This window comes from Dreissena polymorpha, chromosome 2 (genome assembly GCF_020536995.1).
Source record: "Dreissena polymorpha isolate Duluth1 chromosome 2, UMN_Dpol_1.0, whole genome shotgun sequence".
Taxonomy (NCBI): domain Eukaryota; kingdom Metazoa; phylum Mollusca; class Bivalvia; order Myida; family Dreissenidae; genus Dreissena; species Dreissena polymorpha.
The window spans coordinates 22,377,437-22,405,319 of record NC_068356.1 but is presented as its reverse complement, the minus strand read 5'-3'; the positions used below and the strand labels follow the sequence as shown (position 1 = coordinate 22,405,319).

Sequence of the window (27,883 nt, the reverse complement as noted above, 5' to 3'; positions counted from 1 at the left end):
AGGCAAGAACTGGGCAACATATTCATTATGTTGGCAAACTACCTCATGTTTATATAATGAGAAATTTTCTGTGGTTTAAAATACTAAGATCAAGTATGTTGTTTTTTTTATATAAATAAATTTCTCGATTCTTTTTCCTACAATCAGGTCAGCACATAAGGTATTATTCTTAAAATAATCTAGATATGTATGTTTAGATCGTGAACATGCTTTAACACTGGTGGCCGAGTTTTTACATACACGATCAGTAACTATCAAACTGTGAAATAAACAAATGTTTTCCTTCTTTAATCATGTTTACAAAAAAATACTGGTGGTGACATCAACGCACGAGCGTGTTCCGCAAACCTTGGTCTGTACAAGTTGGCCAACCTTCTCAGAGAGGAATCTGAGACAGTTGATCTTCATAAACGGCTGGTGAGCCAGCACCTTCTCACGAAGATCAGATGGAAGAAATATGTTGCCATACACGGCAGACTACATCAAGCATGGGATGACTACGAAGAGGAGAAGCTGACAACCACTGATCTACTGAGGATCATCAGCCATATCAATGCCCTGGGACCATCCATGGCGGTCCACCACATGCTCGACGCCGACGAGTTTTAAACGATGTGAATGACTGATATGGTTGAAATGTCACATTAAATTGTACTGTGTCATAAATGTATCTCATTTTTATTAGAAATGAAATTAAATTAAATCAGCATGCGAAAAATCTGAATGATAATAATGTGTCGTATTAATATTGTACTGTGTCAAAAATGATTCTTATTAATATGTGACAACTCCCTCATTTTTTTTTAAATGACATGATATATTCAAATATGTCCTATATATATAAAAAGACCGATTTTGCATCGCTATGATATCATATTATTCATATTAACGTTTTCGTGTGTGTGTTTTCATCATTAGTCATTGAAATGTCTTTTTTTCTCCAAAAAACGCTCGTTTTTCTGACCGATTTGTTTCAAAACAATATTTGCCTTTAACTCGGCTTTTTATGTCTTAAATCAGAATTCATTGACGACACTGGGAACCAAACCAGGAAACTTAACTTTCATGACGTCATGGGTGGGGATCGGAGTCAAAATGGCGGATATATTTCCGTGCTGTACGAGAGACCCTGATCTGAAGCGACAGAGTGATATAAGTAAACAAATAGATGAACAGCTCAAACGAGAAAAGATACAGTTTAGAAGGACAGTGAAAATTCTCCTTTTGGGTGCGGGCGAGAGTGGCAAAAGTACTTTCCTAAAGCAAATGCGAATTATTCATGGGGAAGATTTTGATCAGAAAATTCTCACGGAATTCCGTGATACCATTTACTCAAACATTATCAAAGGAATGCGGGTGTTAGTAGACGCAAGAGAGAAGTTACAAATACCATGGGGTGATGGAAGTAATGTTAAGCATGCTCAATTTGTGTTTGGCTGTGACACTTCTAAAAAGATTGACGAGTCTGTGTTTCTTAACTATTCAGAATCACTTGAAACTTTGTGGAATGATTCAGGAATAACTGCTGCCTTTGATCGTCGAAGAGAGTTTCAGCTGGTAAGTAATCAACCTAAATGTTTCAGATATAAATTGTAAGCACATTTGTATTTGGGGTGCAACACTTAAAGGGGCCTTTTCACAGCTTTTGGCATATTTTAAAGTTTGTTAAATGCTTTATATTGATAAATGTAAACATTGTATTTTAAAAGCTCCATTAAAAACTCAAGAATAAAATCTAAAATAGTAAAAAAAAGTAGCTGTTACCAGGGCTCGAACCAGTGACCGCCGGAGTCCTAGAATTAGTCTGTAGTAAAAATGCATTAGCACTCTCGGCTATTCCGCCTGTTATAACCAGTTTAAGTATTTTATACCTTATACAGGGATTTCAATAGGTTTTAAAAACCAGGAGTCAATGACCCCTGGACTGAAATTTTGAGGAGTCAAATTGAAAAATGGTGGGGTCAATTTGGAACGCGTTGATTGTGTTTTTGTCTGTATTATTCAATTTTTTAGCTAAAAATATGCTCTAAGAGTAACACAATATCTTAAAAAGTAATACTGCTTTATTAAATAACAATACCATGATACATAACACAACATATTTTAATGTATTGGTACATTAAATATACTTCCTTATAGTTTTTATAACACATTTAAGTCTTTTAACACATTTAAATAATTTAAGATTTGTACCGGTAGCACTATTTCATCACATATTTATCGTCCCTATGATAGCTTTTCTAACAAAACACAATCTAAATGCATGGAACATCTAGTATATCTATTACTGTTTATCCGAATACTATACATGTCCGAAATATGTACACTTTGGAATGCCTTACCTGTAGTAGTTTTACTTAAATAATCCAAATTTTTCTTGTTGTTATCGGGTTTAACAAACCTTATCAAATGTTTCTTAAATCCAGTTAATGCTTTCTTATTGAATCGCCAGTACTTGCAATTTGAATCGCCAGCTTTGAATTGAACGCGGGTTGAATGTTAATTCCGCCATTTACAATGTCGAAGGTCATGCCGCAGCAATTTAATTTTACTCGGATAATTTATATCTTATCCAGAAAATGTGTTTCCTCAATGTTTATGTGTAGTATTATTACTTGTTAGTATAAAAAAATGAATTGTGATTCCAGTTTATATAAGATGGGTGTTACTCGTAATTATCGGTGGTTTAACAACTGACAAAACTCGCTGGACTTAGATCTACTATTGGATCTACGTAATTAATAGACCTTTGATCAATATGGTTTTTACTTTAATTAATTTTGCCGACTTTCTTTAACCGTGCCGTCTGAAAAGTCTGCAAAAACCCTGCAATTTTCGGATGGTCAATCAATTATCACGTAACCACTGCTGCTAATTACCCAGTTAGTGGGCACGCACTATTTAGACGGAGACATGTGTATTGGAAGAGATGAGATAAGATAAACAACGCCCGGGGTATTCCTTCGATTATAGACCGAGTTTCAAATACTGAAACATTAATTTCAATTAGGAGCACAGCGGGATTTATTACCATGGAACTCGAGATGTTAACTGACTGACGCACACGAGCACAGCAGAAAAAAGGGTTGCGTCAAAAATGAGTCATTTTTAATTTGCTCGCGTCAAAACGCAGGATTCTGCGTCTATTGAAATCCCTGCTTATATAAGCAATCTTCGTAGTTTCGTAAATTTGAACAACAACAACAGAACTCTCCAAATTATTCAATCGTTTCGCGTTGCAACGTGTTATAATTTTTAGGTTTTCAAATCGTCAAAAGATACATATAATGGCTATATTTGACTATGGTAAATGTTCAGTAATACTGTTTCCTCACAAATAACTTAAACGAAAATTTGCGAGTCTGAAACAACTTTTTTCAATTTTGTCAATTTACCAAACCGTGAAAATATCTCTTTAAAAATAATATCTCATTTTTATTTGAGTCCGTAATTGATTCCCATCTCAAAACACTTTATTACAGAGTTGCATTTTCATTGAACTTGTCCGCAAACAACATGACAAGTATGGGAAATCAACAATAGTAATTGCAACACACATATTTCTATTGTAAAAGTTGCTTCTGGAAGCAATTTAGAATCATTTAACAAACATTTATTGACATTACCAACATCCCAATCAAAATATATTCTCCAATTACCGTGAATTGAGGGGATATAGAAACTTAACAAGTAAAAGAATTTCAGAATTAATGCAAACAATGCCACAATGAACAATGTACCTTTAAAAATTTATTTCATTCCCATTAAATCCATGCAGTGCTTTCAAAAGGCCATTTAACTGTCGTAAAAGAATTTCAGAATTAATGCAAACAATGCCACAATGAACAATGTACCTTTAAAAATTTATTTCATTCCCATTAAATCCATGCAGTGCTTTCAAAAGGCCATTTAACTGTCCTTTGCCTGGGCGCTTGAATTTTGAAATCAGTCAGTGAGTCAGTCCGCGGGCATTTGAAATTTACAGAGTAGTGTATTTTTTCAGAAACTGCAACAAGTTATTCATAAGATCAAAGCTATATCGATGTTGCCAATATTTTGAGAGCCGTTTTTATGATCCTCTGTCATTTACATGTATCTCTTTACCCAAATTAAGCTGCCTCTAGGCGGAGCGTGATTCTTTCGGAGAATCGATATTGGCCAATGAGAGCGCACACTTTTCGTGAGCAACAGCACTCTTAGGCATGTACTAGCTGCAGTAAAATTATGTAGACGACAAATGCCGTACTTGTCACCTACCACAATTGGTCACAAGGTTAACACTTCAACAATAAAATCCTGTTAAGTTATTTAGATTAGAAGACTGATGATGGCAACCGGGTACAATTCACATGGATATTGTGCATTGCATGAATTTTAACAAATTAAAGTTGAATTCATTATATACCACTCAGGGTTTTTTTTGGCTCGATTTTATAGCCGAAATTCGGCTATGTTCCCAATCCCAAAAAGTATACTTTTTTCCCAAAATGTGGCAAAAAATTCCCAATTTCCAAAAAAAAAGTGTCTTATGCGTATTTTATCTCAATTTTAATTCAATTACATCTAACAAAGACTTAGTATTTTATGATTTTGTTCTTTTAATTTTAATGATTATAAAGTGTTACATCAAATTTAGTATTTCCCTTATTAGAAGACTTTTCATGTGGAAAAAAAAGGCTAATGAATTAATTTTCCCAATTTCATGAAAATGCAGATAAAATTCCCAATTCCAAAGCCATGGGCTATCTTCCCAAAAAGTGGAGAAAAAAAACCTGCCACTAAAATGTTTTGTTGAAATATCCAATTGGCATTCAATCTAAATAAATTTGTAATCCGAAACATGCTTCTGAATTTTAATGTTAACGTGGCATAAACAAATTCTAGCTTCAAATAAAAAGTGCTTCATGTATTTCTGCTGTTTCTTTGTCTCAGTTAAAAGCGGGCAAAAAACTATGCAGACATATACAACGCCACATGAAAAGTGTGGAAAGATTTATTGAACAGCAAGTCAGTAGACATATGTGTGTTCAGTTGGAAAAAACCCGTCCCTACATTATTTCATCAATCTTTAAAAAGTCACATATGCCAAAATTAATTTTCTACTTAAAAAAAAGATGAATGTTTATGTTTATGAAATTCTTGAGCCTTTTTATACTCAATATTTATCAGAATTTACTTTAAAAAATGGAATATACAGGATAATCTGGAAATGAAAAGCGACAGGAAAGGAGTAAGTACATGTATGCAGTAACAGGGTTCCCAGCCAACCTGGAAATCAGGGAAAACCTGGAAAAAGACTTTCACTTTTCCAGTCAGGGAAAAGTCAGCAAATTTGAGAAAAGTTCCTTAAATCACGGAAAAATCAGGGAATTATGTTTGGTCAGACTTTTTCGACTTGTGTTGAAAAGTCCATATTTTTAAATCAGCAATAATTCATCTGTTTGGCTATGGTGGCTTTGTAGTATACATGTAGCTTAGTGTACTACATGTATTAGTAAATACCTACTTCTTTCTCCCCCTTTCTCTGTTTATAAAGCAGCTGTGATGCAACTATATATATTTATTGAGGGTGTTTAAAACTAAAAATAGGTCCAAATTATGATCCTGGAATTTTTATTTTCTATCAGGGAAAAATCAGGGGCAAATCAGGGAATTTAGTTCAAACCAAAAGCTGGGAACCCTGAGTAATTGATAGTGTTGGGTTGATACGGATGCATTAGGGAATCGATCGAGTCTGGAATATGAGTATCTATGCATGAGAAAAAGTATTAAGCAATTAAATTAATGTTGTTATCCATGACTTCATAGCTTTTTTCTAAACAAGTTCAGGCTATCAAGCGGTCATACTTTTTCCTACTATTTCCTACTTTTTCATCATGATCCTACTTTTTCCTATATTTTTACCAAATCTTCCTACTATTCCTACTTTTTCATTTTCAATGAAGAATTATTATCTTTTTAGAGTTTATTTAGTAAACTTGCAGGATGAATGAATCTATGGCATGACTGTATTCCTGTTAAGGTGCATTCATCTAGATGAGACCTGACAACCCATGCTGACTGTCTGCTAGCACCTCTTCAGGAAGCATAAATATTTATTTTTATTTAATGCTTTCCGGTGGTTTATAGAGAAATATCAGTGAATTAAAACTGATAATTTCACTGTTTCAAACAGTGAAAATTATCAGTGAGAATTATCGATAATTTTCATTGTTTACTGTGAAATGACGTCATTTTTTTGACGAAATGACGTCATTATCCCAGCAAAATTCGTTAGTTAAACTCTTGAACAATGTATATAAACTGTGAAAAATGCATTAAATAAAAAGAAAATTTGTTGGATTCGGTGGATTATCGACTTTAATTCACTCGTGATCATAGAAAACATATATTTTCACTCGTGGCTGCGCCACTCGTGAAAATATTATTTTCTATGATCACTCGTGAATTAAAATCGTTAATCCACCGGATCCAACAAATATCCTCTATATAATGTAACTTTTGAAATTATTGACAAAGTTTTATTTAAAGTAACAATAGTGCCTTGTTTACTTCCTTAGCACTTGTACTCTGCAGACTTCACTACCTTACATAGTTCCCAGTGATGCAAGAGCTGAGGGAACCCATTGTTTATTCCAGTTTTATTTTGTTTCCATTGACAACAATTTGACCAAACCTTATGCATGTTTACATGATATTGCTGTTTGGAATGTAGAGATATAGAGATACATGTATTGTATGAGTGGTTATGTAATATGGAATTTATTACACAAGTTATTTGAAAAAGATAAAACTGATGCTTTGCCGAGTTTTCATCATTTACAAATATAATGTAATAAATTCCGTATTACATGACAACAGATATGATGTTCTATTGATATCATAGGTACATCATGTGTAGTAATTAAAGATAAATGCACAGAGCCTAAATGCCCTGATACATTTGTATGCTCCCGGTAGGGTGGCATATAGCAGTTGTACTGTCAGTCCGTTTGTCTGTCTGTCTATCTGTCTGTCTGTCTGTCTGTCTGACTTTTGTCCGTCTGTCTGTCTGTTTGTGTGTCCGTCTGAAAACTTTTACATGGGCCATAACTTTCGCAATATTGAAGATAGCAACTTGATATTTGGCATGCATGTTTATCTCATGATGAAGCTGCACATTTTGAGTGGTGAAAGGTCAAGGTTATCCTACAAGGTCAAAAGTAAAAAAATACAATCCAAGGGAAGTAATAAGCTTTAAAAGGGCGATAATTTCTAAACCTGCCAAATGATATTTTGAAATTTTATTTCAAAGGGGCGCAATAGTGGGCATTGTGTTTTTGACAATCACATCTCTTGTCTAATGATGCCCATAGCTAGTGAGGTAACTTCAAGGTGTTACAGCGTAGTATTAAAAATATTAAACGGCATTATTACACTCTCACGACATCATCAATAATGAAAAAACATTTTTTGAAACTAAAATAAACAATGTAGTGCAACTGTTTCATTGCTCAATCAATGATGTCATAAAAGATATCAGGTGATAAGGTCCTATCTCCATTTGCATAATGTGCTCTGCAATGACCAGTCATTTTGAATGTAACTTAAGTCATTATAACTGCACCCTATTGTCAATTTAAAGGTTTCAAAATGTAGCTGTAGCAGAGCATTGACATTGCTTTATATACTAGTATTAATCTTGTACAACAAGTTGGTGTATCACTAAATAAATTTTGTCTTCTGCTTAAGGATATAACATGCATAGTATATTACCATTTTTATATCCATACACAGAAGACCTCTAACCACTTATTTGATGATACACCAAAATGAACAGCATCTAATTATACTTCTTTATCAGGGTAGCTTTGCTTGAAACTTAATTATCATAGATACACTATAAGTGCTAAAATGCCTAGTGGGAGAACAAAGTTTAACCCTTCATGGATTGAGAAGTTGGACAACAGTGGAAAAACACTTGGATCGTGGTGCAATAGAGATACCGTGGTGCAAGAGAGATACCGGCAATTAGTTTGCAGGATAGTGTACTGTCTGAATGAAGTCCATCTTGTGTAATACATGTAATTCTGGTGCTTATCAACTGATAAGTCATGCAGATGGACAACAACACAAGGAAAACATGAAATACATGCATGATAATTCACAAAAACATTTGTTTGGAAGTGCTACAAAGCCAAGCAGCTCTCAGGGGGGGGGGGGGGGGATAAATCTATTTGTATGCAAGTACATCCATCACACAAGGAACAGGTACAAAAGGCTGAAATCCTCTGGGCCCTTATTTAGGTAGCTTCAAGAGGGAATACATACAGAACATGTGATGGCACTCCTGCTCTGTTTCAAGCTATGTTTCCTGGACCTGTGTCTAAAAAAATTGTATTATGTATTCCTACTTTTGAGGGAAAAGTTCCTACTTTTTCCTACTTTTTTCCTACTTTTTTTTGCAAAAGTAGTTCCTATTTTTTCCTACTTTTTGAAAAAAGGTCACTTGACAGCCTGCCAGTTATAACGGACCCAGCACTGCCATGTCAAAACTGTTTATTTACCGAGTGTTTAACCACACAAAGTTGCATACACACCCGCAAATAACATTCACTAAGCAGGTTGTTTACCTGGTTTAGAGACTTCGCCAGGGACCGAAACTTAGCTTGCATACTCTCAAAATGCAAGCGAGATTTATGGATAGCGAGTTGAAAAATATAAAGCTTGCAATTTTCTGCGTGTAGAAATTTCAGATTTCTCAAACCTGTTTTTCCATAAATCCTTTTAAGTATTGAGAGATAATTACTTTCCTATAATCACGGCTCCAAATTTCAAGATCAAAATCTTGCTGAAAGTAAACGATTAAAGTGTTAATGAATTGCATAAACACATTTGACCGCCATTATTGTTGTTGTTGTAAGATTCAAGGGAAGTTACTCTGGGAAAAGCTATGCTTCGCTAGGCGCTTGCGGCTAATAAGCGTCTCGGTGATTGTGACTTTCGTAAAATCTTTCTCTCTGCCCAAATTGCAAGTAAATTTTTCATTTTGCAAGTGAAAGAAAACCTGTTACTTTATGAGGTTTAAAAGCAGGGCTGCTTCAATTGTAATTCTTTGTTACTTTGTGGAGATGTTCACATTTTGATGTCAAACCTTATGTCATAGATGGGGACCCAAATTCTACTTGTCCGCTAATAAAGATGAGTTTAATCTTGGAAAGGACAAGCGAATTTCCTAAAAGTGGGTGGTCCGAAAGGAAAAATCACTGTTACTGTTAACCCAATTTATGGCTATTATATTCTTAGACTTTATCACGCATATTCTGGTATATTCCATTCATGATTTAGAAAGCCAGGAATATATAATGTTTTTATGCCCGCCTGTCTGTCATTGTATGTGTCCGTGTGTGTGTCCCAAAACTTTAACCTTCTTCATAACTTTTGCCATAGCAACTTGATCTTTAGCATGCATGTGTATCTCATGGAGCTGCACATTTTTAGTGGTGAAAGGTCAAGGTCATCCTTCAAGGTCAAAGGTCAATTTTTTTAATTAAAGCATTAGGGGGCATTGTGTTTCTGACAAACACATCTTTTGTTTTTTGTTGGTGTTTTTTGACTCAATGGTTTACCTTTCAGGCATGGTTATTAATAAATTATGATCACAAAATATCTGTTTATTGTAATATTATTGGAATTTATAAATATAATCTTGTCAATATTAATTTATGTATGGTTGTTCTTATTTTCTGTTTATAACTTTTGTTTTGTATAAGCTAAGTTTGAGTATCGCCAATACCAGCATTAAATTATAAGACATTCCTGCTGCTTCTGCTGAAAATGCCTGCTACTAGACTGTAATTCAAAACATCAGGCTAATTCTCTGGGTTGGGACTGGTAATTGCTTAACTGTTGCAGAATTGTTGTGAAGTACCTTTATTTTTTGGCTTAAGCATATAATTGATTGTACAGATGTAAGTACAAGCTAAGTACTATGGTATTTTGAGCAAATTTTTGGGATACAAAGTCTGCTTGATTATTCATTCAACTATTCAAAGGGAAAATTATATTATTTTGATGGTATATTTTGTGCATTAAATTTATTTAAGTGATATAATAAAGACAGGATTGTCATTCAAATTATTGGTCTGCTATATAAAGTTTAAAGATCTTTTAGATAATGCATTCTGTTTAAATAAGATTTTATAGCAATTAGAATTCGCATAACCGGTAAATACATGTATTGATGCATTGATACTTAACCTTTACAAAAGCCTAGCATAAGCCAACTTTTTGCATAGCAAAAATTCCTTAGTGAATAAGATTATAAATGTAGCAAAGATTTAGGAGCTAATCACTGGGATATGTTTCTACCTCAAAAGCAACTGTTTGACAGAAGTGTTTGAAATACGTGTGTTAAGTAAATTGATTTGTTACACTTGATTTTACTTTTTTATTGATTCTTGTTTTGGTTATATTTTACAGAAAATACATTTTGTATTGATGAAATACTATTTAAGTTTTGCACAGATACACTGTAAGATCTGCTAACAATTTGGATCAAAACTTTTGTTAATATTGGTACTGGTTAGTGTTTACAGCAGCAATTTTTTATCAGGAGTCTCTGACAGTCAGGTACCGAAACTTGTTACAGTGGTTTCATGGAAATGTGATAGGGCCCTAGGATTTGGAAAAGTTCAAATTACATTTGTATATAAAATAATTATTGTATTTTTTATTAAACAATATTTGATTTTGCTGTCATTTTGCTTGAATATAAACAGTGCTATAAATACAGAATTAGCTGCTCATGTCCTTCCTTATCTAAGTCCATTGCGCTGAATACATCTCACTAGGATGTGAATGATTCCCAATCAGATCATGACTTTGTGTAATGTAAAAATGAATAGTATCCGGTAATATTGTGCAACAATGGAATCGTTAGTAGTAGCAACATTAATATAGCAATATTTTTTTTGAAGACATCGGCCTTGACTTTTTTTCACATGAGCTTAGATAAATATCTGTGTTCAAACTGCAAACGGTCATTTAGTTTAAATTTGCTCTAAATAAACACTTCTACCAAACAACAACAGCACAGATTGAATAAATGTATACTTTAAATTTGGGTAAATTGGTTTCTGATGGTGGTTTTATAAGCAGACTTGATTATGGACTGTGTTGATACCAGTTACCAGGTCACCTGGATTGATGTAGCCATAAAAATGTCAGCTTAATGCAAGAGTACATCAATCATATGGCTACATTAATTTTATACAACTGTTAAAATTTCTTTGGCAAACAATATTAACTGTAAGTGGAAACTTTATACTGTAATGTGGGATGTTGTTTTATTGAAAAGTATATTGAGCCTTGCACATATCTATGTTGAATTTAATTTGTTAAAAACAATTAAATGAAGTAATACTATTTGATGTAGCATTCCAATGTTAACAAAAGTCCTGAATTTTCTGTACATAAAGTAAAATTTATCAATTTAGTTACTTTATGATTTGAAAAGAATAATGTTAGATTTTTAATAATCAAACAAAAAGTGGCTATCATCAGTGTAATACATGGGAGATTCATTAAACTGAAGGTTTAGTTGACCCAGAAAATATTTTAATGAGCTCTCAGTCAGCTGTCAATTATGTTGCATTAGTTTTTGCTTTATAGTTATAGGTTTATACTGTTCCAATTTGTTGAGACATGTGGTATGTTTCATTCATCCCTGTTCACATTGGTATATTGTGACCCTCTGTTACCAATGATAATCTTTACTATTGTATTCAATCCTGCAGTGTTTCATTTGCACTTCATGGTTTATGCACTTGTTGATGTCCTCATTATGCGGGAGACTTGCATTTCTGAAAGTGCCTATATTGCTGATGGCCTCGCATTCGGGTGATGTAGTTTCAACAAAATGCATTTATAATAATTATGTTGCAATATAACTTACTGAGTACAATAATGGTGTCCCATTGAGATTTGTGAAGGAAACTGTCTAGCTCATGTGGTAGAGCAGTTGACTACAAATCTGTGGATGCTGGTTGGGTTAGATGATGGGCTCATACTCAGAGTCTCTGTGTAATGATCAAATGGTCAAGACATCAGCTCTACAGCCAATATCCCCATACCTCTGATTCAAAAGGCAGCATGTGTCAAAGGCCACTTTCCTTGCATTGATACAATCCTACAAAATCATGTTACATAACTTATTTTCTAGTCACCCTAACAAGCCAAACCAAAAGCAGCACCAAGCAGCTTAAATGGCATAAAGGCACTGTTCAATGCCTTGCTTTCACAAACAAGTGCAGACCATTTAATGCCTTGTTGATATCATTGGTCAGATTTCCTGATTTCTTGATAAAATGTTTCTACTTAAGCTATGGCGTAGAAAATATAACATATAATCTATGATAAGTATGTTTACAGGGTTTTCTATGCAGCAGTATGTTCAAATTTAATAACATTTGATTTTTCCCAGGAAATTGTTTTTATTGTTCATGAATGTATGCCATATGTTTGCTTTATAATGAAACCATTCAGCCAGTAAACTGAATATCATGTTTCAGGCATTTTAAGTATTGAAGGAGTAATCAATGACCATAGCCAGAAATAAATTCAGTTACTTCAACATGTTCAATCCAAAAAAATAAGATAACACGATCAATCACCCATAATTTTGACACATGGGAACAACTATGTAAAATTTAGTACTTTACATAATGCATTTGATTGTAAATGCTTTTTGGAACAAAATTGTTGTTTACAAAGCCTAAGACATAAATATATGTTATGACTCATCTAATTGTGTTGATATGGAATGAACCTAGTTTTACCAACAATATCATGAAATTAACTGAGAGATGAGGATGGCTTGTCACTGACTGGCTTCAACAGGTGTTTTCTGAAATGTTTAAATGAGGTTTTATAGTTAGGATGTACACTTATGATGTCACAATGAGAAACACGTATGCTAAATAATGCTTATAATAATTTTCTTGAAAAAACAAAACACAGCTTCCAATGCAATTCATTTTGAGGTAACTAGGTTTTAATGGATGTGCTAAAGTGTTATTCCAGATTGGCTAGTCGATCCTCACAAGCTCATCAGGGACAATACTTGCCGCTTTAATGGAATTTTTATCATCTTTATGTGGACATTCCCCTGCCCTGATTTTCCTGCTAATCTGGGATGACACTTAACATACATCATTACATGCATGTAACCCAGTTTTCTCAGTGGGTCACCCATGTCTGTGGATATATTCCCCTATTATTCTCAGTTTTCCCAGTGGGCCACCCATACCTGTGGATATATTCCCCTATTATTCTCAGTTTTCCCAGTGGGCCACCCATACCTGTGGATATGCCACTATTATTCTCAGTTTTCCCAGTGGGCCACCCATACCTGTGGATATATTCCCCTATTATTCTCAGTTTTCCCAGTGGGTCACCCATGTCTGTGGATATATTCCCCTATTATTCTCAGTTTTCCCAGTGGGCCACCCATACCTGTCGATATGCCACTATTATTCTCAGTTTTCCCAGTGGGCCACCCATACCTGTGGATATGCCACTATTATTCTCAGTTTTCCCAGTGGGCCACCCATGCCTGTAGATATATGCCCCTATTATTCCCAGTTTTCCCAGGGGACCACCCATACCTGTGGACATGCCCCTATTATTCTCAGTTTTCCCAGAGTGCCACTCATGTCTGTGGATATGCCCCTATTATTCTCAGTTTTCCCAGTGGGCCACCCATGCCTGTGGATATGCCCCTATTATGCTCAGTTATCCCAAGAGCACCACTGGTATGTCTGTGGATATGCCTCTTTTATCCTTAGTTTTTCCAGAGCAACACTCGTATGTCTGTGGATATGCCCCTATTATCCTCAGTTCTCCCAGAGCACCACTCATGTCTGTGGATATGCCCTTTCCCAGAGCGCCACTCCTTAGTTTTCCCAGAGCACCACTGGTATGCCTGTGGATATGCCCTAATTATTCATAGTTTTCCCAGAGGGCCACTCATGCCTGTTTAGATATGCCCTTTTTATCTTCAGTTTTCCCAGAGTGCCACTCATGTCTGTGGATATATTCCCCTACTATTCTCAGTTTTCCCAGAGGGCCACTCATGTCTGTTAAGATATGCCCTTTTTATCTTCAGTTTTCCCAGAGTGCCACTGTGTCCGTTTGAGCGTGGTGTGTGCCATGCCCTTTTTGTAGCGCCACGCTGCCCTTCTCAAAGACAGCCGCCCTGCCCTTTCATGACATGAGCATCCGCTGTTTTACGCGCCTTTATTGATAACATCTTAATAGCCCTTTGTCCAAACTACTTCGCCGACTAGTATCAGAGTATGGCCCCAAGGTCGCGAAGATTCGCTCGGTTATGAATTAGTCATGCGTGAATAACCCCGTGTCAATATTTATCAATAATTTCAGTGGCTTATACCAAGCACACTTATTGGTCGGTAATGTGTACTCGTCCACGATAAAATCGTGGACAGTTACTTCATAGACTTATATTGAAAACCTAGATTTTCGTCGTGGAAAATGTGCATTTCATGCATAATACAGTAATATCAAAACATTTATTTTAGATAATTAATTATTTACAGAATTACTGTAACATTTTCTTATTAAACAAAATGCGAATCGCGTATATTATACAAGTTTACGTTGCTATGCGCACCTGTCGCTTATCATTTTAACAAGATGGCGGAGAATACAGCAAATAAATTGTGACTCTTGGCAAAAATGGCAAATAAGGATCAAATTAACGATGGAGATCACACATTTAGAAGGGATTAATGAAATGCATGTGATAACGAAAGATGCATTAAACGTTAAACACAACAACAACAACATATTTATTAGTAATATTTTCAGTTGATGTATGTCACGGAAACGAGTGTTTGCAAATTGTTAGCGTTCAGTTTACTCATTTTACTGGCAAAACTTTTGACAAGATTATTGTTAGAAAATCGGATAAGACAAACATGATTTCATTTATATGTTAGTGGATCTGTTTATAATCAGATTCATATGCATATATTGCTTTATTATGTTTGTCATTCTGTAGCTCTTTTTTACCTAAACTGCGCGTTAAAATGCCCTTTTTCAAAGTAATGTGCCATGCCCTTTTTTCCTCCTGGGAAAAACACTACACCACTGGTATGTCTGGATATGCCTCTATTATCTTAGTTTTCCCAGAGCACCACTGGACACTGGTATGTCTGTGGATATGCCCCTAGTATCCTTAGTTTTCCCAGAGCACCACTCATATGTATGTGGAAATGCCCCTATTATCCTTAGTTTTCCCCAGAGTACCACTCATATGTCTGTGGATATGCCCCTTTGATCCTTAGTTTTCCCAGAGCACCACTCATATGTCTGTGGATATGCCCATATTATCCTTAGTTTTCCCAGAGCACCACCTCTATGTCTGTGGATATGCACCTATTATCCTCAGTTTTCCCAGAGCATCACTGGTATGACTGTGGATATGCACCTATTATCCTTAGTTTTCCTAGAGTACCACTCATATGTCTGTGGATATGCACCTATTATCCTTAGTTTTCCCAGAGAACCACTGGTATGTCTGTGGATATGCACCTATTATCCTTAGTTTTCCCAGAGAACCACTGTTATGTCTGTGGATATGCCCCTATTTTCCTTAGTTTTCCCAGAGCACCACTCATATGTCTGTGGATATGCACCTATTATCCTTAGTTTTCCCAGAGAACCACTGGTATGTCTGGACATAAGCCCCTATTTTCCTTAGTTTTCCCAGAGCAGTACTGGTATGTCTGTGGATATGCACTTATAATCCTCTTGTTTCATAACATGTTATTGATGCATGATTTGTTTTATGTTTCAGGGAGACTCACTGCGCTACTTTCTGACAAACTTACCAAGAATTGGTAAACCAGTAAGTACCTTACACCATTTAATGATTTGAATAAATATATTTTGAAAGGATTATTTGGATAAGGACAGTTTGAAAGGTAAAAGAAGTTTAAGCAAAGTTTTTGTCAAGGTTTCTGTTAAATATTTAGCTTGACTTTTAACTACTAAGTAAAGGCAAACTATTCTGCGTTTGCACCCAAGCATGTTAAATGTTTTTTGGTGAGCTAGTTTCTCAAGAATGGCTGGAGAGATTTCATATAAACTTAAAACATATTCTCAATATTAAAATTACCATATCGGCCACATTTGATAATTTCTGAGGAATAGGTTTCAAGATTTCATTAAAACTTTAAAACATATACTCACCATTTAAATATGACCCCATAGGTCAAGTTTTGTAATTATTTTTGGAAATATGATAACATTTGGGGCCATACAGATATAGATAATGCTGAAATGTCATTGTTACTGAAAATGTCCTCCACATAGTTAACCCAAATCCAATGAACTACAGGCTTTTTCCGCCCCATGCCACGGGTCCGAAATTCGGCCCCATTCCCAATGCAAATCTGGTAGTTTTTTTCCCAATTGAAAAAAAAATTCCCAATTCCAAAAAAAAAAGGTTTTTTTTTTTACCTTAAAATATATAAGTTAACCTGATCCGGTGTAGAAAATAGAAAGTGTTGCATAATTTAAGAATCTGTTGCCTTTAATTTGTTTTAAAGACTGTAAAATATGTTATTATTATTTAAGACTTTCCTTATTTTCCTCAAAATCCGGCGCTTCGCACGATTTTTTTCACCTCAAAAAAGGCCAGGCCTTTTCCCCAAATTCAGATTAAAAAACCTGCAGTTATCTCACATGTTCATAATACTTTGTAAAATTTTAATAATAAGTTATCAAAATAGTCGTTATTTACCAGTTAACGGCTTCTTTGAAATATAAGAAACACTATTTACATGCGATAATTTTTCCCAATTGAGCCAATTTTGCGAATAATTTTTTCCCAAAATGGGGGTTTTCACGACGCGAAATTCCCAAAATTCCAGTGTGGCGTATTCCCAAAATGGAGCGGAAAAAGCCTGAACTAGTTTGCAATTGTATGCAGGGGAAGTCAGATAAAGGTCAATGTCACTCAAAAAAGAAAAATAGTCTGCTCAATAATTTTAGGTTGGATAAATGTTCTATGAAGGATGGCACTCAAGGTTTATCCATGGGGAAAACATGGAAGGGCTCTTCAGAATTTAAAGAGGAAAGTGGCATTTAATATTTTTTGTTGATGAGCATGATAGCATGTTTACACTTTGTTTAACAAACAAATACTGTGCTTCAGATGCTTAAATTAATAACCCTAAATTAGGCTCAGACTTGGTTTAATGAGAATAGCTGGGAACACCTACACAAAATGCATCTAATGTGGTCAATTATGTTTTCAAATAAAGCTTACAGGAGGGAAAAAAGGTTATATTTTGTGAAAAATGTGGAAGTTTTGTGCGGGGAAATGGGGTGGAATTAAGGTTCCAAATTAGCCTTACATTTCAATGCTTTCGAGAACAAGAAAATCACACAAGCTGTCCTCTGACAGCTTTTGTTAAAAAAACACCCAAACACTTGAATGACATACCGTACTAATAGTGTAGGAGTTGACATACATTCAATTCATTCTTTGCCAGTGAAAAGATTTGTAAGTTCATTTGTTACTGAAAACAGTGAAAATAAATGATAATGAAGGAAGAAAATTACCAAAGAATAAGTATCTTGACTATTCATGTGATGATTAATTTTGAACTGGGACTTTGAAACTTGATATTATCCACTTGAACAAGCCTTGTGAGAATGAATCATATACATGGACTAAAATACTGATAATCATAAGAGTAGTTATTTGAAGGTCGCCATGTGGTAGTATACATTGATATGATGTCGGCCTAGTGTAGGTCGCCATGTGGTAGTATACATTGATATGATGTCCGCCTAGTGTAGGTCGCCATGTGGTAATATACATTGATATGATGTCCGCCTAGTGTAGGTCGCCATGTGGTAGTATACATTGATATGATGTCGGCCTAGTGTAGGTCGCCATGTGGTAGTATACATTGATATGATGTCGGCCTAGTGATGGGGAGGTCACAGGTTCAATCCCCAGTGTGTGAACGTTCTATATATCTGTCCAGACACAAAGTTCTGGGTCTGTATTCACCAAACAGTTCTGAGACTTAAGAATAAAGAATAGACTTGGAACCAAGAAAAATGCATTCAGTGTTTGAATATATAGATGCATCCACTGGTAATTATGTCATTAACACAATGTTCTACATGAAAAATGCCATAGATAGAGGTGTTTAATAACAAGTTTTAGTCAATATTCAAGCACTTATTGAATATATCAATTTTAAGAATATTCTTTATTTTTATACTTAAGTCTAAGAATTGTTTGGTGAATATGGGCCAGATCTTGCACTCAGAAAATGGAAAAGCATTTCAATAAGCTTATCCCTATGGATGCAATTGATCTACATGTACATGTACTGTTATTAGATTTAATACAAGAATAATGGTAATAATGTGGTATAAATGTGGAAAAAATAAATTTCTGTAAAGAACTGTGCTTTTATTAGGCCCCCAGCTTCTTTTATTTTGACATGATAATCCAACATTATTATCCCACAACAAAGGCATAGGGGTATAGAATTGGTGTTGTCCGTCTGTCATTCAGTCTGTCGATCCATCTGTCTGTCACAAACTTTCCAGGGTTATATCTCATAATCTATATACGATATCAACATGAAAGTTCATGGGTGTATAGATATGAATGAGGAGACGTGGCCTGCTCAAGATTAATAACCCTTCACTTTGTTTAATTTTTAGGGAGGCTGTTTTTGGAGAAAACCCGAGCTATTGTCATAGCCAGCTCGTCCGCTGTAGGCGTCGTGCTAAAACCTTAACATTATATACGGGCTCTAAAATTAAAGTGCTTCCACCTACAACTTTGAAACTTCATATGTAGATGCATCTTGATGAGTTCTAAACGCCACACCCATTTCTGGGTCACTAGGTCAAAGGTCAAGGTCACTGTTACCTCTAATATAAAACTTTAACAAAAACCTTAACATTGCCTCTAAAATCAAAGTGCTTCCACCTTCAACTTTGAAACTTCATATGTAGATGCACCTTGATGAGTTCTACACGCCACACCCATTTTGGGTCACTAGGTCAAAGGTCAAGGTCACTGTGACCTCTAAAAAAAAAAAATCTGACAAGCTTTCGCAGCCGAGCGTGGCACCCGTTATGCGGTGCTCTTGTTTTTTTTAGGATTATACCGTTTATCATGGGATTTACTCCCATCAATTGACAAAATTTATTTTGCTGGGGATATCAATTCAACGACTTTGCTTGTGTTATTATGATGAAACACCAAATGAAAATATTTATCTAATAAAGAATATATATTATACATTTCATCAATGTTGGCATTAAAAAATTCCAATGATTTCATTCTGAAGAAATTTTAATGGGGTCCATATCTACTCCTTTGCCTGGCAATTTAATACTTAGCCATTTACATCGCTGATATCTAATTTGGCACATACTTGTATTGTATTTATCCTGTTTGATTGATTCACAGAAATATAAACGGAGACACAAACTGCACATACTGTATTTTAACCGTTGTTTATTTTAAACATGTTATATACACATTCAGGAACATTAATTGTAATCTGTTATCTGAATGGATTTGGTCTCATTTGTGATTTTCTTTTTGCAAATTGAGACAAAAGAGTTAATTTCAATCTGCCAAAGTTCAACCTCTGTGATATTAGGTGTATAAGGCACAATTTTTAGCTCACCTGATTGCTCAGGTGAGCTTTTGTGACCGGTCTTTGTCCGTCGTCCGTCCGTCCACATTTGTTTGTAAACACTCTAGAGGCCACATTTATTGTCCGATCTTCATGAAACTTGGTCAGAAGCTTTGTCCCAATGAAATCTCGGTCGAGTTCGAAACTGGGTTGTGCCGGGTCAAAAACTAGGTCACTAGGTCAAAAAAAAGAAAAAACTTGTAAACATTGTAGAAGTCACATTTCATGCCCAATCTTCATGTAACTTTGTCAAAATGTTTGTCTTAATGATATGTTGGTTGAGTTCAAAAGTGGTTCCGGTCTGTTAAAAAACATGGCCACCAGTGGGCGGGGCAGTTTTCCTTATTTGGCTATAGAGAAACCTTGTAAACACTCTAGATGTCACAATTTTTGCCCAATCATCATGAAAGTTGGTAAAACCATTGGTTTTATTGATATCTCGGACGAGTTCGAAAATGGTCCAGATCGGTGAAAAAACATGGCCGCCAGTGGGCGGGGCATTTTTCTCTATATGTATATAGTGAAAACATGTGAGCACTCTAGAATTCACATTTTTGGTCCAATTTTCATGAAATTTGGTCAGAACAATTGTTTCCTTGATATGAGAGTTTAGTTTGAAAATGGTTTCGGTCAGTTGAATAACATGGCTGCCAGGGGGGGGGGGCAGTTTTCCTTATTTGGCTATAGAGAAACCTTGTAAACACTCTAGAAGTCACAAATTTTGTCCAATCATCATGAAAGATAATCAAAACATTGGTTTATTGATAACTCGGACGAGTTCGAAAATGGTCCAGATCGGTGAAAAAACATGGCCGCCAGTGGGCGGGGCATTTTTCTCTATATGTATATAGTGAAAACATGTGAACACTCTAGAATTCACATTTTTGGCCCAATTTGCATGAAATTTGGTCAGAACATTTGTTTCCTTGATATGAGAGTTCTGTTCCAAAATGGTTGCGGTCAGTTGAATTATATGGCTGCCGGGGGGGGGGGGGGCAGTTTTCCTTATTTGGCTTTAGAGAAACCTTGTAAACAATCTAGAAGTCACAATTTTTGCCCAATCATTATGAAAGCTGGTAAAAACATTGGTTTTATTGATATCTCATACGAGTTTGAAAATGGTCCAGATCGGTGAAAAAACATGGCCGCCAGTGGGCGGGGCATTTTTCTCTACATATATATAGTGAAAACATGTGAACACTCTAGAAGTCACATTTTTGGCCCAATTTTCATTAAATTTGGTCAGAACATTTGTTTCCTTGATATGAGAGTTGAGTGTGAAAATGGTTCCGGTCATTTGAATAACATGGCTGCCGGGGGGGGGGGGGGGGCAGTTTTCTCATATTTATACAGTAAAAAAAGCTTGTGAACACTCTAGAAGTCACATTTTTTGCCCAATCATCATGAAACTTGGTGAAAAGATTGGTTTTATATATATCCCATAATTAATGCCATAATTATTGCCTTTAGATTGTCCAAATTTTCATTATATTATACAAAATCCTTGTAAACACTCTAGAGGTCACAATTTTGTTTCAGATTTTATGAATCTTGGTCATAATATTTATTTTTGTAAGCAAAGTTTGATGTTTGGCAAGGGGGGTCAACTGAAAATATAGGTCACCATGTCAAATCTTACACAAAAAAAATCACTCCATATGCCAGAGTTTTGGTTCAATAATGATGAAACTTGACCAGGATGTTTGTCTGGACAATATCTAGGTCAAGTTTGACGTTTGGTAGAGATTGAATGAACCGACTCCTCTCAGGTGATCGAACTAGGGCCATCTTGGCCCTCTTGTTCATTATTTTAAGACTAGATGACTTAGACTAAGCCCAAACTATTATGCCTGCTTAAAGGTCAATGTCACATGTGAAATAGGCTTTATGAGTGGAGGCTTTATGAGTGGCAACAGTGACTAAGGGCTGGTACATACAAGCTGATTTAACAGTTTACATTATGAGTGGTAATCAACACTCCTTTCTGTATCCAGTGAAATATAGTGGGTGCATCTGTTTTTGGACTTTGGTCTCAATATAGTTATACTTCAAAATGTCAAGTTATCTTGTTTGGCATGACATTAAAAATTGAAGACTTTAAAAAGGTAATATATTTGTTTGACCCTGTATGAATTCTTGTCGAACACGACATTGTTATCCCCACATTTTTCGGAGATAAAGTGGGGATATTGTATTGTGTCTGTCCGTCCGTCCTGGCCACCTGCTCCTCCTACACTTTTAGCACTAGAACCTTGAAACTTACATACATGGTAGCTATGAGCATATGTGTGACAGTGACGGAATTTTGATCTGACCCCTGGGTCGTGAGTTATGGGGGTTGGGGCGGGGCTGGGTCAGAGATTTTCACTCATTGTTTTATGTTATTTTACATTAACTTCTTCATTTCTGCACCGATTTACTTCAAATTGATACTGAGCCTCTCTTATGACACTAAGGTCAATCTCAACTATGCATGGCCCCATTACCAACCCTGGGGCGCCCCGGCCACATAGGCCACGCCCACCCAAAATTGCCTTTTACAATAATATCTTCATTTCTACACAGATTCACTTCAAATTGATACTGAACCTCTCTTATGACAATACGGTCAATCTCAGCTGTGCATGGCCCCATTACCAACCCTAGGGCACCCCGCCCACATAGGCCACGCCCACCCAAAATTGCCTTTTACTATAATTTCTTCATTTCTAAACCGATTCACTTCAAATTGATGCTGAACCTCTTTTATGACAATACGGTCAATCTCAACTATGCATGGACCCATTACCAACCATGGGGCGCCCCTGGGTCAAACATGCGGCATGGGGATACGCGTCGGCCTCTGCCGCGCCATTTCTAGTAAAGTATGTTTTTCTTTTCCAGGACTATATACCAGTCCGGCTAGACATCCTGCACGCCCGTAAGGCCACCAAGGGAATCACGGAGCATCAGATTGACATTAACCGGATCCCGTTCCTCTTTGTGGACGTTGGGGGTCAGAGGTCGCAGCGGCAGAAATGGTTTCAGTGCTTCGAGGGCATCACAGCCATCTTGTTTCTGGCCTCGTCCAGCGAGTTTGACCAGGTTCTCATGGAGGACAGGAAGACCAACAGGCTCGTGGAGTCATGTGACATTTTTGAGATCATAATCAACAACAAGACCTTTTGCAATGTGTCGATCATCCTCTTCCTCAACAAAACTGACCTCCTGGAGGAGAAGGTGAAAGTTGTGAGCATTAAGGACACTTTCTCGGATTTCCAGGGGGATCCTCACTGCCTTGTCGATGTGCAAAACTACATTCTGGGACTGTTTGATGAACGCCGTAGGGAACGGACAAAACCGCTCTTTCACCATTTCACTACCGCCATTGATACTGAGAATATCAAATTTGTGTTTAAAGCTGTAAAGGACATCATTTTGCAGGATAATATCAAATCGCTTATGCTGCAGTAGTGATAATAATATCACAAAATATTGGTTGTTTGCGTTATGATAAAATGGATTTTAGTGCTATATAGTTGTTGACCAGTCAATGTGTCGTGAATGACTTGTGCAATGGATGGAAATGTTCATTTATTTACAGAATCATATATAAATGTTTAAGCAACAAATTGTATTCAGAATATTACGGAGACTTCTGTTATGTTTATATGAACAGCATCCTTTCCTTATATGCTGTGGGGACTGTGAACTTTTTTGGGGAAGTATTTAACTAGATTTTCTTCTGCTCACTTTTTCATCATCTCTGGCTTCCTAGGAAAATACAATATTTCTTAATTGGTAAGTCATATCCACAAATATCATTCTGGAATGTTTCATTATGCTGTGGTATACATTTCAAATGTTTATCAATAGAATCATGCTATATCAGGGTTTTTTGCCATTTGAAAATATGTGCTTGTCTCTTTTCATTTACACTAAAATCTATTTTGGTCTATACTGATAAATGCTGTGAGAAGCCTGCAGTGTATTGTTGGTTTTAATGCTTCTTTGTAGTTGAGGTGAGTATGCAGACACTAGAAATGCACCAGGCTGCACAGGAGACTTGCAGTGCACAAAATCTGGATGAGAATGAGCTCTGTAATTGATAGTTTACATAAATTAGCTGACTTCTGTCAGATTGGTTTGAAACAGAAAGATGTTTCATTGAGTAATTAACAATAACCTTCAATGCACATACATTTTCATGGTTTATAACCATTTCAAAATATTCGTCATTTTTTAACCTAAACTTTGTACTAAATGCTCAATCTGTTTATCAATATGAATGTAGAGTTGTTTCTTGCACATGATATCTGAGTGAACATGCCCTTTGGCTGTGGAAGGTGTCCCTTCCTCCATGAATCCCAATCAAAGTTTTGTTGTTAAAGTTATTCATTATTTGGTGATTCATTCAGTGTTTTGCCCTTTTGGCAAAATTTAAGTCACCAAACAAATAACAAAACAGACTGTCTTCCTATCCTTAATCAATGTGATAATGAAATAATGTTATTTTTCATTATCAATTGTACCATTTTTCTAAAATAACCTAATTTAAGATATGTATCACCTTAAATTATTTGTCAGCATTTTTTTCTTGATGTGTAGAAATTTGATTTTATTAAATACTTGGAAAACTAAAGGTTAACATGTATTTTGTCAATTTACAATTGATAACAATATTTAAAGGTATGTTACTTGAAAAAATACAAGATCACTTGTTTTTTAAAGTTAACTATTTTTGTGTATTTTTTTTATGAAAGAGTAACTCTGTGACTCATAGGAAATAAGTTGCCTGGAAGTTATATTTTGGAAAGCAAGGCAAGAAAACTATACCACTTATTATTATCTATATTTAGTTATGTTTCCATAGAACCACGAGATTTCACATGCATGCTGTAAGTTATTTAAATTTTGTATGTGTGTACTTTTTTATTTTTATGCCCCCCTTCGAAGAAAAGGGGGTATATTGTTTTGCTCATGTCGGTCCATATGTCCGTATGTCTGTATGTCCGTATGTCTGTCCACCAGATGGTTTCCGGATGATAACTCAAGAACACTTAGGCCTAGGATCATGAAACTTCATAGGTACATTGATCATGACTCGCAGATGACCCTTATTGATTTTGAGGTCACTAGGTCAAAGGTCAAGGTCACAGTGATCCGAAATAGTAAAATGGTTTCCAGATTATAACTCAAGAAGCTTATGCCTAGGATCATGAAACTTCATAGGTACATTGATCATGACTCGCAGATGACCCCTATTGATTTTCAGGTCAGTAGGTCAAAGGTCAAGGTCATGGTGACCCGAAATAGCAAAATGGATTCCGGATGATAACTCAAGAACGCTTATTCCTAGGATCATAAAACTTCATAGGTACATTGATCATGACTCGCAGATGACCCCTAATGATTTTCAGGTCAAAGGTCAAGGTCACGGTGAATCAACTTAGAAAAATGGTTTCCGGATGATTACTCAAGAACGTTTACGCCTAGGATCATGAAACTTCATAGGTACATTGATCATGACTTGCAGATGACCCCTATTGACTTTCAGGTCACTAGGTCTAAGGTCAAGGTCACGGTGACTTCACACAGTAAAATGGTTTCCGGATGATAACACAAGAAAGCTTACGCCTAGGATCATGAAACTTGATAGGTAGATTGATCATGACTCGCAGATGACAGTGCTTTCCACAGGATTTTTGTCAGGCGCCCCGAGGGTGGTTCATGGGGTGTCCCCTCCTGACGATGATTTTTTTTTAATTTAACGTGTCAATTCATGTTCTGTGGTGCGTTATAACTCAAAGAAAAACAGCGTCAAAAAACGTCATTTGGTCCGTTATGACTCTTCAAGAAAATTACCCAGTCATTTAAAAAAAATAATATATATATATATATATATATATATATATATATATATATATATATTGTTTAATTGTTTTAAAACTTTCCCGCACAGATAGTAAAATCCCGACTCGAACGATTCCCCAATACATCCGTTTCAACCCGACTATTACTATATACTTACTACTTTTCATGTTTCTATTTATTACCCGATAATCCCGTTTATTCCGTTTTTATATCACTTTCTGGTAAATATGTACGCTAAAAGCTCTCAATAATTTCTTTAACACAAACCTTGCCATTTTTCTATAAGTGACTATTTATAGATTTGATGAAATATTGCCTCTGAACATGCGTCAATCCCCTGACGTGTTGTGTGCTTGTTAAAATGCTCAATGCACGCACAATACACATGACGCGACGTTGTACATGCTGCATAATTTTCGCGCTCTTTTTAATTGAGAAAAAGATTCGACACAAAATTAATATGCACTGCTAATTTGAAGCAAGAATATTTTTAACGTTGCGGTAACATTTACATTCGGAAGTGTGTTTCGGATTAAAGACGCGTTAACGTTGACTTACGGAAATGGGTTTCGGATTACAAATTTAATTATTCCCATTTGTGATTTCGACAAATATTAACAGTTGAGTTATGAATTCAACGATAATTTGTTTAAACACTTTACAAGTCGAATAAATGTTTTGACGGAATTATGCATGAAATTCACGTTGTTCACGAGGATTACGGCTGGATGCCATCATCAGTCTTTTAAGTATCGATTATCGGACGAAACATTTATAAGTGTGCGTAATTAATTCAACGAAAATTTGTTAAAGCGCATTACGTGTCGAATAAATGTCAGAAAAAGGAGGTGAATCAGTTCTATAAATGGACATGATGAAATATACATGTACTGGAATAAAATTGTTATCGCATAATTGTAACCGGGAGTTATTTGCACAACTTGCTCGCTATAAGTAATTAATTGTTTACCACTTGCAATTAATTTCTCGTATTAATTATGAGTCATAGGTAACACTTGTTTACAGTAAAAAGGTGTGATGATGATGCCCGAAACCGTCTTTAATGTAATGTACTGTACTAGTTACCGGTTTTATATTACGTGAATGGTTTAATTTCTTGCTAATCAAGCTGCGATAAACTCTTACTTTGTGCCCGACGTCAATCAAAAATAATGGTCGATAGTTAACCCCGCCCTCATAAGCATTCGTGTAACCGATTGGACGATGAACATCACAGTTTGAAGACTGGAAACTTACCTGACACATCCTTGTCAGCATTTAAATGAATGTGTAATGTGGCTAGAATAATCGATACGCGCGTCTTATCAGTGGATTACCCATTACCCCATGTGGTGTTTATGGCGATTACTTGTGAAAGTAGGTACCGAGTGCTCTTTCAAAACAGGGAATATTGATACACTGATAGAGAAATTTTGATTTTGTTTGACAATCTCCACTTTCTTGTACTGAAAAATACACTGATCAGAAAATTTCAAGCGCCCGGGTGACTCTGATTTCGAAATTCAAGCGCCCCGGAGAGGGATCGTTAAATGGCCTGTGGAAAGCCCTGGATGACCCGTATTGATTTTCAGGTCACTAGGTCAAAGGTCAAGGTCACAGTGCCAAAAAACGTATTTACACAATTGCTGCCACTACAACTGACAGCCCATATGGGGGGCATGCATGTTTTACAAACAGCCCTTGTCTTAAATTGTAAAGACACAGGAATTGCATTGCTAGCAACTTCTGCTTAATGTTATATGCTCTCTTACTTTCATGGGTTTGCTGAGGTATTGAGAAATGTTATAAAAAATAGCCTATTGTAATTGAAATTTCAGGTAAATAATCAACATTCGTACACAAAATTATCTTTGTTGATGTGCAAAGTAAAACTGTCATGGTTGTGAATCGTTTGTTTTGCACTCCCTTTCATGCATTTTTTTCTGTTGCATTTTTTTTTCGACATTTGCCATAATTACTTAGCTTCCTTAATTTGTATTTGATTATGTTCACTGAAGCAGTGGATGTGGTTACTGTTTGAACACTGATACGGCTGATGTAAATGATTATCCAATGGGAATTTTTTTGTTCATTGCAAAGATTGCTTCGTAACATTATTTTCTTGTGTGCTTCATACTGCATGTATTTACCTTCCAATTCACTGAACAATTGAAATTAATGCCAGTTTTGTGTAATATTTTTTTGACAAGCTATCTCCATTAATTTTGCCAAACAAACCCTGGTAAAGATGTAATAATCAATGTTAATAAATCTTTTATTATGCA

At 35.7% G+C, this 27,883-nt stretch overlaps 1 protein-coding gene across 1 annotated transcript; it reads left to right on the top strand.

Moving 5' to 3' along the window:
• Window positions 1-1,041: 1,041 nt before the first annotated feature.
• LOC127866199 (guanine nucleotide-binding protein subunit alpha-13-like) lies at window positions 1,042-27,883 on the top strand. Its single transcript, XM_052406620.1, has 3 exons — window positions 1,042-1,557; window positions 15,860-15,910; window positions 22,629-27,883. Exons 1-3 carry the CDS (start codon window positions 1,066-1,068, stop codon window positions 23,196-23,198), a joined length of 1,113 nt encoding a protein of 370 aa, XP_052262580.1. The 5' UTR covers window positions 1,042-1,065; the 3' UTR covers window positions 23,199-27,883.

Excerpts from the sequence above, each read along its gene's own strand:
- LOC127866199 (XM_052406620.1), top strand. The coding sequence starts at position 1,066 with ATGACGTCATGGGTGGGGATCGGAGTCAAAATGGCGGATATATTTCCG. Across the intron at positions 1,558-15,859 it reads GTCGAAGAGAGTTTCAGCTG|GGAGACTCACTGCGCTACTT; the intron begins GTAAGTAATCAA and ends TTTATGTTTCAG. Across the intron at positions 15,911-22,628 it reads TACCAAGAATTGGTAAACCA|GACTATATACCAGTCCGGCT; the intron begins GTAAGTACCTTA and ends TTTCTTTTCCAG.